We start from the raw sequence: 18,905 nt of genomic DNA, 5'->3' as shown, positions 1-18,905 counted from the left end.
ACAGGTAAGGGTCATAACTTGTTCCATAGAAGGGCATTAAGACATGGGAACATAACGCCGGAGGAGACGGCAGAAGAGTTAGTCGTAGAAATTTGCATGCAAGGCGAATGCAAGGGCAGAGTCTCGACATCAGCTACTGGGAAACTCGAGTGGCATCTGCATTGGACGGTGATGAGCGATGTATAACATTGTGTATAACATCACAGCATGGTAAAATATCTCCCAACAGGACAGTGGCTACCGGTCTGGGACAGGCAATGTAAACTGCTTATGACGGTTGATTTAAAAGTGTTTCCGAAGTACCAGAGTATCACTGAGTATCATTGTGTTTAAGTTTGGATTTCGTAACAAACAATTCGAGATTAAAATATTTTAATAGACGACGAACGTTTGTTGCAAGTGGGAAGTGATCATTTTGGCCAACGATCATAAAATATGGCCAACACATGGCCACTTTCGTTCCTCCGCACTGTCGTTTCACCTTCGTCGTGACAGCATGAAGTCCTCATATTTATGTCTTTAAAGCTCGGTTACCTTCCCCTCTTCTGACCAGGTTAGTAGTAAGTTGGCTTTATGTCTTGGAATTTTTATGCCTAATGCATTCAGTGGGCAGAGGGGCAGACTTCCACTACGCCGAGTAAGGCCTGTTATTAGCAATTTTCCACCCACTCTTTTCCCTGAGAGCGCCCACACATGGCTCTGGCTCTTGCACAGCGGTTTGAAATATTTCTTGAGCATTTTCATGTTATTTTTCTTTCTTTCTTTTCTTGGTTTGTCATAATTTTTGTTTATTTTCCCTGCCACCCGCCGTCTGTTTGCTAAGAAAATAAAGCCAACTGAAGGGCGAAGTGGTGGGAGCTGGGGCTTATACATACACATGGACATACTCATACATTCATATATATGTACATATATAAATACATGTGATATTTCTTGTGCCTAAGCACAGCTGTTTCTTCTGTCGCTTACGATTTGCTCGTCCCGTCCTATCCAATCCGGAACAATGGCTGACAATTTCTATTTGCCGAGGGGAAAAGCAAAGTTTTGAAAACTGTTTACTCGGTCAACATTTTAGAGAAATTTTATATTTATCCAGCTTTTAAAGCCATCTCCCACGCCGGCATGCTGATTTCCAAGGGGAAAGTGGAACGCACACAAATTGATTTAACTGTCAAGTGACTTTGTAGTTGAGGGACAGACAGAGTTGACATTTCGATTATTAATCATTTTCCAAAGGAGGAACATATGTACATAAGTACATATGGTGAGAGATGTAGAGAGGGGAGAACAGAGACATCGACTACTCGTATCTCCTGATGGCCATCGATGCGGGTCTTGGCGGTGGCTTTTGGCTAGCGATAAATTACATAATCAGCCCCAGCCCCAGCCCCAGCACCAGGACAACTCTATCTGATCATAATTAAGTATCTTCCTCCCTCCATCACAACTAAATTCTTGCCATTTCTATCTGTTTTCGCCCCTTTTCCCACTCCCCAAGCCACTCATTAACTTTTACGCAAATGAGCCAAAAACTTTCGTGTCAAAACTATCGAGAGAAGAGAATGGGACATAGATAACACCTGTTGGAAATGTTTGTGCATGGGGTTGCTGGCGAGGAAGGGGATCCAATTTACTCAGTAAGTTTTACAGCTTTGAACTTTTGTGGCTGGCAATTGTGTTAAGTGCGCTTTGATGAAATCACTTTTTTACACAAGGGTTAAAGTTACAATTGCGGCGTCAAGAGGTAAAGGGAGTAGCCCAATCGGCGAATAAATGTATATGTATGTACATTAGCACATACATAAGTACGTGACACTTTTTGTAATAACTTTGGAGTAATAACTTGCTCTTAGCAAGTTTGTTAGATAATTTCCACATATGTATATTCTTTGATGTTCCCTTCATCATTAAATCTGTAAACTGAATATTCTTTCAGGTATTCTAATATATTTGTATCGGGATAGGATAACTTAAAGTGCTATTCATGTGCTTCACTCAGTCTCAACATGGCAGTAACAGAGTATCTCTTTTAGCACTGTGAACTTCTACGAATGGGTCTAATGTCCTCGAACAACTTGCCTTCTTTTATCTCTCTTCTCCTCTACTTTACCATACTTCTGCACCCACCCGCCCCTAGACAGAGCAAAACAGCAAACACCTCAGATGTTAATTACACGTTACAGGAAAAACTCACAAAAGCGTGAAGGCGAAAAGGAAATCCTCAACAGTTTCAAACGCAAAGAGAGGTGCAGAAGGGGAGCTAAAGGGCATTGAAGGGGGGAAGGATACGGCCAGCTCCTCTTAAGCTTAGCTCCTCTTGAACTAATGAGCTGCTCCGGCGGAGCCCGACTAGAACCGTCTTCTCCCTATTTTCCCCCCACTTCTTTTGTCCATTTTTGGCAAGTGCCACCCTATCAAGCATAATGAGGATGCCCCCGTCATGTGAAACAGAAACGGAAACCCCCAAAATAGATATCCAAAGAGGAAAGCAGAGGAATACCCTAAAACAACAACAGAATTCGTGGGTAAAACTCTTACTCGGATGCTCTGTTTATACTAGTTGCGACAAAAGCAGCGTAGTTTATGGTGCGGCAGGGAGGGGGTGATCAGAGGGGATATCTCAATAGGAACTGGGTTTACATGAGTATGGGTGTGTGCTTTGTGTTTCAGATTCTCGTTAGTTGCACATTTTGCATTTTACTGCCATTTTTGGCGAGGATTTTGTTGTTGTGCCTTTCTCCATACTGCTTGCTATGCCCAGCCACCATCGCAGTGCCATCGCAATGCCATTGCCTTGCCTTTGTCTTGACGGCAGCGCCCTCTGGGCGGTGTAGGAGTCATCAACATTGCTTATTTCTTATTTGCTTACATATATTTTATCGTAAAAGGTCTTTTGCTGGTCCCGTGCTGATTCTTATTCTCTTTGAGCGGTCTTCTCTGGACGCAAGTTAACCTCCAAGGTATTTAAATAACGAATCTATGCCGTTCTGTTGGAGAGTGACTTACATACCTTGCATTTAATGCACCATTACCCCTTGCTTACATATGGCATATTACGCCTTTACTCTCTTTTCTCTCCATCAATGCTGGTGACTCTTCTGCCGCTGCTCTCTCCAGCCGAATGCATTCACGCAAAGGCATAGGATGGGAAAAATCCTCTCCCTGCCTCACAATACAAATACAAGTTGCACTCTGTTGTTGCGGTGGTTTTTTGTGTCGGCCAGTCGGTACTTATTTTTCTTCTCTTGAAGGTTCCCTGCCTTTTGCTATTGTTCCTTTTGTGCGTTGATTTATGGGCGCTCTGGCATGTGTGTGCGTGCCTGCGTGTGGCTGTGGCTGTGGCAGTGAGAGTGGAAGTGGGAGCTATGAATTGCAGTTGTCTCTCTTCGCCGTTGCTGTTTCTCCTCTCGGGGAGGAGGCATGCCATTGAGTGCACCGCTCCATTCTCCCTAGCCCTCGCCCTCGCCCTCGCCCTCGCCCTTGCCATCTCTCTTGTTGCGCATACAAATTGGTTTTAGTTATTAATGGTGTGTATAATTAAGCGGGGTGCCTTTTGTTGCCAACTTTGTCTGCAGTTTGTTAGAATGTTTCTTAATAATTTGTGGGCGCACAGCTCAAGACAAGGGAGGCGGACGAGGTGTGGGTAAAACTTGCAAATAGGGAATGGAGCGGCAAGGAAATTTCCAGTATCATTGAAATTGGAAGCATCGGAATGAAAGAGATGAAAGTTTTGTACGGGCACCACAATTCACAAAGAGCATTTATTCCATGCAGATTTGCGATAGCCAACTTTGATAACAATGCATTGCAATGTAAGTAAGGGCTCAAGTGAAAAGATACAAAACGAGTAGGGTTTTGTCATTCTCGCTATATCTAATGATCGATTCAGATCCTTATTCGGTGATCTGATAGATATGGCTGTTCTGTGGGGGCGGAAGGGGGCGTGCCTAAATTTTGTAATACACTTGTAATAGTGTAATATCATTTGAGTCTTCACACCAATTTTGGTTACCCTATCTTCTATGGTCTCTGAGTATTAGGCGATCATCAAGACGGACGGACAGACAGGCAGACATGGACTGTACACATCTACATATGTATGTATCTGAATAATAGATTCTATAAATATTCAATATTTACTTAGCCTCAGTTGAATGATTTCCCACCAGCTATTGTTCGCTTCATTTGAGAAATCCTTTACTTTGCGGCACGCATCGCTTCACTTGGCCGCAAAAGGGAATTTTTCCGCTAACCCTTTCAATTAAAAATTGCCAAGAACGGAAAGAAAGAATAAGAGAACAGCTTTGAAAGGGGGAGAGGAATAGGAGGGGCAAACATTGGGCAGCCCCAAAGCTAGCTTGTTTGTCTATCAATCAGACTTTCGACCTTCTGGCTTAACAAATTTCTTCTTTTGCAATTGAAATCTGAAACCCCTTTTCTGTTTTGGGGTAAAAATCAGCGGGATAATATTATTACAAATTCAGGAACCGCAAACAATTGGAAGAAGCCTTTTTGGGGTGGGCGTGGAAGGAGGAAGGAAGTTTGACTTTTCTTCGATATTTTCTTTCATTTGTTTGAATTCAGTTCTGTTTTTGCGTGTTTCACATCTAATGCCTTCATAAACTTTGATTTCTTCTCCCTCTTCGGACACTAAGTGGTAAACAAATGTGGCCCAAGGAACTTTTAATTGAATCTACACCAGACTTTTGCTTCGCTTCTGATAAAATATTAATAAATTTTGTATAGACGACAACTTTGAGAGGCCTACAAGAAAGAGAGGGTGATATATACTGGCAGAAAGAGAGAGAGAGAGAAAGACAGACGAAAGTAAACTTGAACTTTTCTAATTTATTTTCCATATGCGTCTCTTGCCAGTGTTAATACATATTACATAATACTTGATATTTTTCTTTGAGCGGCGCTTTTCCCGTACTTCGGGCATTTTCGGCGCCTCTTGTTCTAAGTCCTTGCCTGTGCTGGTCTGGCCCCAGTCCTGGCTGTGGGGGCAAATGTTAGCAAAAGTCTTGAGGGAAAACTCCGCAAAAAGTTTCGCAACACACACTGGTCGGTGAAAGGGGAGTGGATGGTTGGTGAGCTGGAGCGGACCCTGCTTACCTAGATGAGTTCCTCGTGGGTCTCGACACCGGTGGTGTTGACTGCTGCGGCTGAAAGAGAGCTCCAAAGAGCGAAGCTGTTGGAGCTCCTTGGGGGAATGTTGTCTTATTTTGTGACTCGGTTTCGTTGCATATTTCTTGGGCCATCTTTAGGTTGCAAGCAATGATAAACAGATTATTCTTTTAAGGTGGATAGGGTACCGAAGGAATGTGAAGATTTTCACGCAATTCTTGTACTGCTTAAGTTCATGTACAATCTTATAATATCGTATTATTTTACTCCAAGTCATTGTATAAGGTAACTGATATCCCAGTACCTTGATCTATAACAAGGCACATATTCCCCGCATTCCTCACCGAATAAGACTTGGTTTCAAGTGTCCAAACCATCAAAATTGGGAATATCATGTTGCCGTATATACGCGTAACAATCCCCAACAATCTCCAAGAATTCTACTTAAATGCATCCCATTTAAAATTTTCAGGACTCTTCACTGAGGAACCTTAACTGTTTCTGGCCGTTTGCCTAACCCAGTGGGAATAGCTCAAGCCCCAAAACAATTTCATTAAATGAAATTTCGCCTAATGAACATTTCTCTGCTGCCTTTTTGCTCTCCCTGATTTTTTATGCGTGGTCGTGTCGCTGGATAATTGAGCTTAAGCTCAGCAGCAGAGAAAGGCAGAAACAGCACGCGACCAGCGGCACGAGTGGGTTAAGGGTTAAGGGTTGCGGGTTAAGGATGTGGAAAAAGGGTTTTATGGGTCATCCGCAGAAACCGCAGGCGAACGTGGGACCAGAGGGGGGAATAAGGAAACGAGAGAAAAGATTTATTATGTTCTCTGTCGTGAATGGGAAATGTGAAGCAAACAAATTAAATCGTATCTCCTTTAGAGAGGATTAAATAAATACCTTACAATTATTTGAGGCAACAATCGCAGAATAAGGAAAGCGTCTACATCTACCCTGAGAGCACAAGAGGATGATTTATACATACAAGATATCTGAAATGTAACTGGCAGCAGATAGGAAAGCCATCTCTGGTATTCTGGTATCGCCTACCTTTTTATACCTGGTACTCGAAGAGTAAATAGGGTATATTGTATTTGTGCACAAAGTGATTGTATGTAACGCACAGAAGGAAACATCTCCGACCCCATAAAGTATATACATATATTCTTGATCAGCATCAATAGCCGAGTCGATAGAGCCATGTCTGTCTGTCTGTCCGTCCGTCCGTCCGTCCGTCCGTCTTTCCGTCCTGATGAGCGCCTAGTACTCAGAGACCATAAGAGCTAGAGCCACCAAATTTTGCATCCAGACTTCTGTATGCTCACACTGTTACAAGTGTATTTCAAAAATGAGCCACGCCCCCTTCCGCCCCTCAAAAAGGCGAAAACTTCCCAAATCTACAATTTTGAAGATAAAAGAAAACTAAAAACGCCATTCCGTAGGGAATGACCATATCTACCAGATCACCAAATTGGGAAAGATTGGAGCTTTATTATAGCCACAATGAAGAAATTAATTTGCAGTGGCCAAACCCACCCCGTCCCGCAGCTTATATTTGTTTATTACACATTCTCTCATTCACACTGTGCTTCGCACAGTTTGTGGCCTCTGCCTCTGACACGTCTCTGCTTCTGCCTCTGCCGCGTCTCTGCCCTGACTCTGCAGTGTGTTGCTCTAGGGAAGGGTGGCGAGCTAAAGGAGCGTGTTGGTGTGAGAAGTGTTGTTGATGTACATGACAGATGAAGAAAATTTGTAAAATTTGACAAATAACCGCTAAGGTGCAGATGTAGTACTGAGTGCCGGGTATGAAAGTTGTGACGCGTAAGAAGCGTCTCACACGTCCCTTCTCGTTTTTTCTAATTTTATATTTTACATTTTTTCTACATAGGTCATCTACATCTACAACACTTCTCGCCCCCTCCTCTAGAGAGAATGTGCAAAAAGTAAAAATAAAGCTGCTGGACGGGGTGGGCGTAGCCACTGAAAATTAATTTCTTCATTCTGGCTATTATTATAATACAATCCCAATTTGGTGATCTTATATACATATATGGTCAATCCCTACGAAATTTGTAGTTTTCTCTTATCTTCAAAAATGTGGATACAGCAGATTTTCGCCCTGTGTGGGGGCGGGCCAAATTCTTTAAAAACAGTTACATATATCAGTGTGATATAACAGCAGTCTGGAGGCTAAATTCGGTGGCTCTAGCTCTTATAGTCTCTGAGAACTAGCCGACAAACAAGACGGACAGACGGACGGACGGACAGATGGACATACAGACAGACAGAAAGACAAGGACTCGACTATTGATGCTAATCAAGAATATATGTACATACATATACTTTTTACGGGGTCGGAAACGTTTCCTTCTGTGCGTTACATAAATCCACTATCGCGCAAAAATACAATATACCCTATTTATTCTTCGAGTACCAGGTACAGATACCCCATGCTTCATGATTTATGTCAATTGTTCTCCTCCCTGGGGAGAGTTTGAATCCATTCGTTTGCTTATGGATCCACACATCTTGAATTAACCCACAAGCACGTTTCACTTCCAATTCCATTTCCTCCTCGCCCAGTACACCAAACCACCTACAACCAAAAAACCAAAAATACCAGAACCCAAAGCAATTTCATAAATTTTAATCCTTTTTTATTGCTCCGGTACAAGAGAGAGTGCGGTGGAAAAGGTGCGCGCGGAAGATGGAAAGTGAAATACACAAAACTCATTTCCGTTGCACGTTGCAGAAGAGACATCAGGTGCCGGAGTGGAGAGGGAATGAAAAGCTGTGCTTAACCTCTGAGCAACAACAAAAATATGAGCTCAGAAACAGCGACAGGAACGAACATGAGACTGAATGACCACGACAACAATTTCACAGGCACAGGCAAAGCAGAAGGTTGTGGGGATGGACAAGCTCAGAGAACTTTCCCTCACTCCCTCCATGCGCTGCTTACTAATTACTTTGCCACCTCTACCATATTAGGAGAACGGGCCGAGAGAGGACGTCACACTTAATATCAAGCATATGCTCCAGGTGGAATTTAACCCCACAGCCACAAAGCCTGTGGTTATCTACATATGTACATATGTATGTATGTCTAAGCTCTGTCTCTGCCTGCGAAAAGAAATAAAAACGAGAAGGGACGTGTGAGACGCTTCTTACGCGTCACATCTTGCATACCCGGCACTCAGTACTACATCTGCACCTTAGCGGTTATTTGTCAAATTTTACATTTTTTCTTCATCTGTCATCTACATAACACAACACTTCTCACACCAACACGCTCCTTTAGCTCGCCACCCTCCCCTAGAGCAACACACTGCAGAGTCAGGGCAGAGACGCGGCAGAGGCAGAAGCAGAGACGTGTCAGAGGCAGAGGCCACAAACTGTGCGAAGCAGAGTGTGAATGAGAGAATGTGTAAAAAACAAATATAAGCTGCGGGACGGGGTGGGTTTAGCCACTGCAAATTAATTTCTTCATTGTGGCTATAATAATGCTCCAATCTTTCCCAATTTGGTGATCTGGTAGATATGGTCATTCCCTACGGAATGGCGTTTTTAGTTATCTTTTATCTTCAAAATTGTAGATTTGGGAGGTTTTCGCCTTTTGCGGGGCGGAAGGGGTGTGGCTCATTTTTATACCCGGTACTCGAAGAGTAAATAGGGTATATTGTATTTGTGCGGATAACGGTTGTATGTAACGCTTGTAACAGTGTGAGCATACAGAAGTCTGGATGCAAAATTTGGTGGCTCTAGCTCTTATGGTCTCTGAGTACTAGGCGCTCATCAGGACGGACAGACGGACGGACGGACGGACGGACAGACAGACATGGCTCTATCGACTCGGCTATTGATGCTGATCAAGAATATATGTATATACTTTATGGGGTCGGAGATGTTTCCTTCTGTGCGTTACATACAACCGTTATTCGCACAAATAAACTATACCCTATTTACTCTTCGAGTACCGGGTATAATGACGTGTGATGCATGCGTGCTTGTGTGCCTGTCGTAAAAAAGAGCATTGTACAGAGATAAAAGAAGCTCCTTGTCTCCTGTCTGTCGGACTCAATTTTTGCATGTCTATGCTGGCTATGTGGCATTGGGGTTGGACACTTCGATGAGCCAAATGGGAGAGGTAGCCCCACTGAGCGTGCAGAGGGTCAGAGGGCGACTCGCAAAAGAGACTCTCAAATGGGGACTTTTTTCTAGTAAGTGCAATTAAATTATTTTAAAATTCAAGGAGAATCAAACCACATGGGAGGGCACACAAAATTGAATTCGTAAACCGACCCTAAGCCGACTCCGCCGACAACTATAGGGTACACTCTCCCTACAACCACCATCATCCCAAATATATCTAGCCAAACATGTTCATTCAACAATCAGCAGCATTTCATATGTACATATGTATGTATGTTTCACGCAACACAAAACTAGCACACAACTAAGCTTCACGCCTCGCACTCGCACACCACTAGGAACCCTCGACATCCCAACATTCCACACCCCCATCCACTGGTGTTTTGGTCCTCCTTCCCCCTCCTGGACATGCAAATTGAAATTGTTTGCCTTGTCGGAAAGTGTGTGAACTGTATTGAACCTTGGCCGCCGCGCCAGCTGTTGTTGCTTCTAACAGTCGTTGCTGTCTCTGTTGCTGTTACTGTTGCTGTTGCTGCTGTTGTCGACACGTAATACATATATGTATGTACATATGTACATAAACTCTCAACAAATTTTGGACACTGTCTCTGCCCCTCCTCCCTCCATCCACAACTCTCGTGCGCTTTATGTTTGATTTGCAAATATTTGGCTCTTCTATTAACGAAAAACAGTGTGCTGGAAACTTCAACGACTCCTCCCCTACCTTGCGGGAACCCACCCCGTCCCGCAGCTTCTATTTGTTTTTTGCACATTCTCTAAAATTTGGCCACTGCAAATTAATTTCTTCATTCTGGCTATAATAATAGTCCAATCGAGTCCCAATTTAATGATCTTATAGATATGGCCATTCCCTACGGAATGGCGTTTTTAGTTTTCTTTTATCTTCAAAATTGTAGATTTGGAAGGTTTCCGCCCTTTTGCGTGGTCGGAAGGGGGCGGGGCTCATTTTTAAAATACACTTGTAACAGTTTGAGCATTACAGAAGTCTAGATGCAAAATTTGGTGACTCTAGCTTTTATAGTCTCTGAGATCCAGGCGTTCAACAAGTCGGACGGACAGACGGACAGACAGACAGACAGACATAGACTCGGCTATTGATGCTGATCAAGAATATATGTTTATACTTTATGGGGTCGGAAACGTTCCTTCTCTGCGTTACTTACAACCATTATTCGCTCAAATACAATATACCCCATTTACTCTTCGAGTACCGGGTATACCTACTACATACCTACTTATGTATGTATGTACATATGCATGTTGGCTCTTGGCTGTCGTATGTGTAGGGGTGTAGGCATGAGGGACGTTTGCTAATGTTGTTGTTGTTGTTTCATGTTGTTTTTGTTACTGCATTTTCCATTTTGTGTGTTTCTCTTTCCCTTCTTTTCCTTCCTTTCCTTTTATTTCCATCTCTACTCTGCATTGCACATTTCCATATTTAATTGCGCATCTTGATACAGCACTCTGCTGTTGACATTTTCAATGCGAAATTATGCGACACGGCAGCTCAGGTTTTTTTTTTAACTTTTGTTGTTGCAGCCCCTCGCCGTGGCTCTGTCCCTGTCGCGTTTTGTGCTCTGTTATTCATTAGCCTCTGCCGCTGTTGACCTCAATTTTTATTGCCTGCCACGTTTTAATGTCGCGTGTCGCAGTTTCTTCTTTTTCCCTGCCTCCGTTCCCCATTTTGTTGTGCTCCCCTTTGCCATTGCTTGCTGCTGTGCAACAGGTTTTTGAACCTTGTATTTGCCAAAGGTTTTTTTTCCCGCCTAACAGTTGGCAAAGAACTTAATTGAGACATTTAAATGTGCGGAAAGTGTAAAAGAGCAACGAGAACATAATGGAATTCACGTGATAACGGATGCACTGGAGCAACTCACAAAAAAAAAAAAAAAAAATTTATAATTTCTGAATTTTCCTCTTATATAAATATTAGTCCGTACATTTTCTGCAAATTATAAAATAGTAAAACCTCACAAATTGCATAATAGACATAATCTAACCTCCCTTTGCCGTCTGCTATCAATCCCTTTTCAACTCTGCTCCACCACCAGTCACTACGAATGAAAAGTTTATGGCTCTGTTGTCAAAATGTTTATCTAACACTTGAGAAGCGTTGCCCATAAAAAGATAGAAAAAGAAACGCATTAAGAGCGCCAATAAACTTTTATTGAGATGGAATTCTCGTTACTACTCGTAAAATAGACGGGCCCCCGCCGGTAGCCGGTAGGATGGATGGGTCAACGGACACATTGAACAAATAGCAGATGTGCTCCCCGATCATACCTATGGGGGAGGAGTAGTAGAGGGAGAGACAGCACATATATATGTACATATGTATGTACATATGTATGTGTGTAGTGTGCTCGACAATTGTTTTATAATTATTTTATCATGACCAAAGGGAGAAGCAGCGTCTTAGCGAAAATGTGGGCTAGAAGTGTGTTATTAAAAATACCCTATAAACCCGCATTCATCTCTTTAGAATCTTGACTGATGATCGTATACTGAAAGCTATGCTGGTACAAGGTGTACATACATATGTACATAGGCATGTACATACATACATACATATGTAAATCTTCTGATGGCAAATATCGCCAGCAAAACAAAGCCAGTCCGCCCGCTGTACCTCAAGTGTTGGATTCTCAGTGCGCAGCCCAGCAGGCCCTGCCAGCGTCCATGGTGTAGTGGGTAGCATAAAAGGAAAATTGCTTAATTTATGTGTCATTTATCTAAATGGAGCAACCGAGCAAGAGCAGGGTAAATGAAAGAAAAATGAAACAGCAACGCAGACGAACCCAATGACTGTCACACTCTATACATACATATATTCTTTTTATAAAGCTCGCGATAAGCGACTAGCGACTGACAGTGAGTGCAATGCAACGCCTGGGAGAGGAGTGGTGTTGGGGTGGGGAGGGGTCGGAACTTTTGTGCCAGTGTTGTCGTGGTGCCAGAGTAATTAAAAATCTTCAGTCATGTTGTTGTTGCCGGCGACAAATAATCGTCGACGGCAGCTCAGGCGACAGAGAAACACAAAGCGCGAGGGCAAAAGCGAAGAGAAGCGGAGAGGAGGAACATGCGATTAAAATTTTAAATGACAGTTGACAGTTTCATCATCAGCATGTGTGTGTGCAAGAAATTTACATACGTACATAGATATGAAACGAGATAACCGCATGTATGTGTGTATGTACGCTGGACACAGAGACATGCTGGGGTAACATGAACAGGAACTGCAGAGCAGGTGAAATGTCATATGAGATTGACTTTACATCAGACTGAAAAGCCGTGGCTGGTGGCAGTGGTATTTGCTGCAACATTGGAGGGTTAAACTGATTCTAGTATGAACTGTTCTCGAGGATAGGGCATACGGAATAGTGGTACTCTACTCCAGCAATTGAAGGGAATGGAGTGCGAAAAAGTCTCACCCCGGCCAGCCGCAACAAAGAGAAGCCACTCTCCTTCGAGAGTTCATTACCTCACCAAGGTCCTTTTCCGCCCCGTTTGTGGGACCCCACCCCATGATTGACTAAGCACAAAGCTCTGGCTTTGTTGTGCCGTAAGCCGTGTCTGAAGCGGATACACATGCACACACACTGTACATTCTCGCAAGTATTTGCCCAGCAGATTAACACCTTGCGGAGTGGACAAAGAACAGCATCCAGAGCACACCAACCTTATTTCTGCGTTCACTCCGTCGTCTCTCTGCTGTGGATACAGGCTCATAATCCAATGCAATGTGGCATTGGCTAAAAATGGAATTTTCCTGTCTGCACTTCATCAGAGATGCAGGGAAACGGCTGGGGAGACCTAGAAGGTAAAGCAGGACAGACTGTCTGACTGACAGACAGATGAAAAAGTCAGCGCACTCTCTCCCTGCGCCTCTCCGTTGCAGCTTGAACGGAACCCGTTTACCTGCTCAGGGCAACATGCATTCCTCATGCCACACGAAACAATTGACATGCATTGTTGGTGTTTTCTGTTACTGCTCTTCTGCTGAAGATTCTGCTGCTGATGCTCCTCAATCTCTGCCCCTCCATGGCAGCCACAGAACTGTCACAGCAACCATCTTCCCCCTCTCTTTCTCCCTTTTGAGCTCAATTCCATTTTCTAACGAGAAGGGACGTGTGAGACGCTTCTTACGCGTCACAACTTTTATACCCGGCACTCAGTACTACATCTGCACCTTAGCGGTTATTTGTCAAATTTTACATTTTTTCTTCATCTGTCATCTACATAACACAACACTTCTCACACCAACACGCTCCTTTAGCTCGCCACACTCCCCTAGAAACACACACTGCAGAGTCAGGGCAGAGACGCGGCAGAGGCAGGGGCAGAGACGTGTCAGGGGCAAAGGCCATAAACTGCGCGAGCAGAATGTGAATGAGAGAATGTGTAAAAAACAAATATAAGCTGCAGGACGGGGTGGGTTTGGCCACTGCAAATTTCTTCATTGTGGCTATAATAATGATCCAATCGGATCCCAATTTGGTGATCTGATAGATATGGCCATTCCCTACGAAATTTAGTTTTCTGTTATCTTCAAAATTGTAGATTTGGGAGGTTTTCGACCTTTTGCGGGGGCGGAAAGGGGCGGGGCTCATTTTTTAAATACACTTGTAACAGTGAGAGCATACAGCAGTCTGGTGCCAAAATTTGGTGGCGCTAGCTCTTATAGTCTCTGAGAACTAGCCGACAAACAAGACGGACAGACGGACAGACGGACGGACAGACGGACGGACGGACAGACAGACATGGCTCAATCGACTCGGCTATTGATGCTGATCAAGAATATATATACTTTATGGGTTCGGAGACGTTTCCTTCTGTGCGTTACATACGTTCTCTTTGTGCACAAATACAATATACCCTATTTACCCTTCGAGTACTGGGTATAAAAAGAAGTTCAAATAAATGGGCAGAAAACACAAACTGGTTTTCACTGGCTGCACTAAGGATACGAAAATAACTGGTTCTCTCTGGCCGGCACCGATCTGCTCTGCATTTATCAATTCCCGATCGGCCGAATCTGTCCCTGTCCCAGGCCGGTTTCCCTGCCTTGTATTTCATTTCATTTCAATTGGACTCCCTTTCATATTCCTATTCTAAAGTTTCGATATAAGTGAAGATCCTTATCCGAAGGGAAACTTGAAGTGGAACTGGGACTTTAGGAAGCCAGCATGAGGCAGGTGGCGTTTCGTATCGGTTTTCGGAGTCGGATGCAGAGTCGGAATCGTATTCGGAGGAGGCTGAGCTGTACATTGAGCTATACAAATTTGATTTATTTTATGTGTAGTCGATCTTCGTTGGAAACATCTTTTACCGGTTCACCTCCGTCTCCGATGTCAGTTCGTTGGGTCTTTCAATCGGGCAAGTGGCGGACTGCCCGCTGTTATTTATTGTATGAATTTATCTGCATTTTCCCGGCTCTCAACTTGCCTAATTCGCAGCGCATCCCAGCCGTCGTCCCCTCCTTCCCTCCTTGCAACCTTCTCCGAGCAGTCTCTGTGCATTGTCAGCATGACATGACTTTTATGGTATAAAGTTATAAAGCTTCAGCCTGCTACCCATAGACATACTCATAGATAACTTCAAAGGCATGCGATTTGTAAGGCGCCATCTGGCGTCGGGAATGTACATTCAATGGCCATAAATGTCAGGCTCGGGTGAGATAGCGTATGGTTTACGTAACAAGCGCGCCTGTAAAGCCGGGACTATAGTGTTTCTCTAGAGCTCAACATGCGGCATGCCATCTGTTGAGCCTAATCGGCTGGAAGCTTCTAAAAAATACACGAACTGTTCGTATCATCAGTCAATCCCAAAAAAAACAACAGCAAATAGTATATGAAGCGCATTAACTGAAAGTATTTACAACTCAACGAGCCGTCAAAAATATGTCTGTGGCAAGGAAAAAAGTCTGTGGAAAACGCGACAAGTTTCTCAGGAAAAGTAAAAACCAAAATTAACATGTCAGAAAGAGGCATCAAGAGATCCCGAGGAGCACCAACGAGGGGCTAATCGATAATTTATTAGCGGAAATATGCCACACCGAACAAATGACGGATTCGGCGGCGCTGAATGTCTGTGGGGGCCGGGCAGGTGTGAGGCAAGGGATATTGTAACATGTTCATAAATAACGCTAATGAGGCTGGGGGCTGTCCGGAGACAGAGGGAGAGTGTTGGGGCACACAATGAGCGGTTGCCCCACTTGTGAATTGTTTAAACAAGCGAAGCGGCGCATTGGCTTTGAACTACGCTTGGTTGGGTGGGGGTGGGGACATGGTTTGGGGGAGTTTAACACAGCTATCGCTGGGTAAATATTTACACCGAAAGAGGTACATCAAATGGTTATCTACCCCTGCTCTGTCGAAACTTTTATTTAACTGTTGACACTAATCTAGAAGGATTAGCTGAAAAGATTATTTGGGATTTAGATTCCATTCTTTGTTGTAATAATGTTTGATTTTGCGTCCTACTTTTATTTAATCCATTCTATCTTCTCTTTTCAGGCGACATTCTCTCGGGCGTTTGCTTTGTCGGACAGCTGGACACCCACTCGCTTGGCGCCTTCCTCATACTACCCCTGTGCATATACCTTTCGATCGGGGCGCTCTTTCTCTTGGCCGGCTTCATTTCGCTATTCCGCATTCGGACCGTGATGAAGACGGACGGCAAGAGAACGGACAAGCTGGAGCGGCTGATGCTGAGGATAGGCTTCTTTTCGGGGCTCTTCATCCTGCCCGCCGTGGGACTGTTGGGTTGCCTGTTCTACGAGTACTACAACTTTGACGAGTGGATGATACAGTGGCATCGTGACATATGCAAGCCCTTCTCCATACCCTGTCCGTCAGCTAGGGCGCCGGGCACGCCCGAAGCCCGGCCCATTTTCCAGATCTTCATGGTGAAGTATCTGTGCTCGATGCTCGTCGGAGTCACCTCCAGCGTATGGCTGTACTCCAGCAAGACCATGGTAAGCTGGCGCAACTTCGTTGAGCGGCTGCAGGGCAAGGAGCCGCGGACGCGGGCCCAGGCGTATGTCTAGTATGAGACGGGCGCAGCGGGCACCGGAGCTGGTCCCAATGGCACGGCTGCGGCGGATCCCGAGGCGGCTAACGAAAGTTACTTAGTGTTTAGCACATAGAGCCCCCATCAACCAGACCCAGACCCAAAATATAACCACAAATGCAGTCGTAGTTCGTAGTACTCGTAGCTTGTACAAAATTCATCTCCCCCCCTCACACTGATCATGGAAAACAAAAGTTGACCCTAGCGCCTAGGGCGGAGGGCCTAGGATATTGTTCGAATTGTCTTAGTTGATACGAAAGCAAGCTTGTTGAACCAAAATTATTCATTAAGTTGAGACTCTAGCTCTAAGTCTAGTTAGGATTTCCTCGCTTTCATTGCCGTATACGAGTTTTGATTCTGATCTTTCATCTTTGGCCGCATTAGGAATTAAGTTAGGTTTTGATTTTTGAAAGCTTTAAATGTACCCTATCATTAAAGAGCATATGTATGTGTATACATGGATATATTTCGGATATAAGCTGTGACGATATTGATATAAATGTTAGAATTTAGAGATAAGAGTTGTGAGCAGCGACTGTTCGAGCAACTCGCAGTAGTCGAAGGACGCCGACTCTCCATAGGGACACAAACCACAGGCCACAAACCACACCCAAAACGACTACTTGATGTCGACTGCTCACATCGCTGGAAATGTTTCTTTTATGTATAAAGGGAAACCATGCGCAGTTTGAATGTATTATGTAGTAGCAATAAATGTCCTCCATGTGCTAAACCTAATGCAAATACGATTATTACAATGATACATTTAACTCTAACTGTAACGTAACCCTACTGTAGCTGTAACTTTAACTGTAGTTGTATATATGTTGAGCTAATTAATTCTAAATGCGTACCGGAGTATGTACTTTTAAATTCATTTTTTGAAATGACGTTGTAGTCATAGCACTTAAGTGAACAAACAACGCGGAAACACGCAAAAATGAGTTGCCACTATGGAAATTTTTACTCCACTCCACCAAACCCCACCACAGGACGCACCCCAAATTAAATAAGAATTGACACTGCCATTTAAATAAGTTTAGACAGAGTGGCAGCCAACGCAGAAGCAACTGCCAGCTCTGGCACCGGCCAACCGTTGATTCGCATTTTGTTTTAGCGCATTTGTATTGAATTGAATTTGACTGGCTATATTACGAGCATAAGAGTCGAAGGCAGGCTTGTGTGGCACTCAAGCTGGCTGATGGAAGCGCATCTTAACTATAGCCATTATCGATAGTCGGTGTAACATAGCAAACGAACAATTATAAGTGTATAAATATAACATACAGCATCCCTGGAAGCATCATAGCAAACAAACGCCAAGAGAAAATGCTAAAATAAAACTTTATTTTATTGTTAAAGACTGAAAAATGAACAGAGTGTTTACAATTCCAATGGGCTCGGCAGAATGCTTCTGTCAACAGAAAGAAACATAGCCGGTAAGAGAACGATGTATTTTTTGTAAACCTTTTCAGATCAGAATTTTTATGATCCTTCATCAATCTTTACTGTGATACTCTGACCTCCGCTATGTGGGAGTCGAAAAAAAGCTCTTTAAAAACCTTTACATACATACATATGTACAGTGTACATACATACATTCACACTTGAATCCAAATATTTTGTTTTTGGTGAAAGATGTTTACATCAAAGCAAGTGGGTTTGGTTGCAGGATATTAGGGCTTTATATAGGACCCTCTTTTGGGCTTCTTTCGTAAGTTGCGACAGTGCCTGAGTGTATCCTGATTTGTATGCAGACCCCGCATTCGTCTTGGAAAAAATAATAGAAACGAAGTCTAATCTTTTTCATAACTTTTCTTAAAACGGTTTTAAGCGAATTATATTGGTAACAATTCATAAACTAACGGCCGAAGAAGATATAAAATAACTTTTCCCATTGATCCGGTTGTGTTTGCTGTCGTTAGAGCTTCGGAATGGTTCGCGGAGGACATTGTGCGGATATTGAAAGAACAAATATCCTTACACCAGGATATGAAGCTCACACAACGTCAGATAGTGTCACGATTCTTAAAATGGGTTTAATAAAAGCTTTTACGGCGATTCAGGACAATAAATAACGAGACACACGCGGAAGAATATACGCAACATCGGCTTAGTTCGACAAACCTCCTTGTTCAAAAATCAAAAAAAAATTCTTTCTCTCTTCGCTAAATTTGTAAAACGATCTCAATGCACCGTTTAGTAGTCGTAGAGTGTTGTAACCTTTTTACCCTTACTCCCTATGGGGAGAAGGTACAGTTATACAGAGACCGCTTCTTTTGTCTAGAGCGGGCTAGAGCGGGACCACCATACCCCGTAGGATTGGCCGTATGATGGCGGTGTAGAGCCACCGCACTATATAGGGGATCATTCCCCATTTAAGTCCGATTGCTTTTCTAGAGGTATAGAGGGCCACTGTGGCCTTCTTAACCCTGTCCTCGATGCTCATTTTCCAATCGAGCTTCCTCTCGAGGATGTTGCCTTGCCCAAGTGAGGTGTCAACGGTCTTGCAGTGAAGCATCCACAGGTCCGTCAGT

The 18,905-nt window shown here is 43.6% G+C and overlaps 1 protein-coding gene across 1 annotated transcript in view; it reads left to right on the top strand.

Annotated features, from left to right (window-relative positions):
• Positions 1-17,739, top strand: part of LOC117893877 (frizzled) — a 101,059-nt gene extending 83,320 nt beyond the window's left edge. The window contains exon 5 of the mRNA XM_034800649.1: positions 15,813-17,739. Coding sequence (XP_034656540.1) covers positions 15,813-16,345 — 533 coding nt within the window. The 3' untranslated portion in view covers positions 16,346-17,739. The remainder of the gene's footprint in view (positions 1-15,812) is intronic.
• The last annotated feature ends 1,166 nt before the right edge of the window (positions 17,740-18,905 follow it).

Source organism: Drosophila subobscura, chromosome J, assembly GCF_008121235.1.
Source record: "Drosophila subobscura isolate 14011-0131.10 chromosome J, UCBerk_Dsub_1.0, whole genome shotgun sequence".
In the NCBI taxonomy this organism is placed as follows: Eukaryota; Metazoa; Arthropoda; class Insecta; order Diptera; family Drosophilidae; genus Drosophila; species Drosophila subobscura.
The sequence above is the reverse complement of the archived record's forward strand: the minus strand, read 5'-3'. Positions and strand labels throughout refer to the sequence as shown.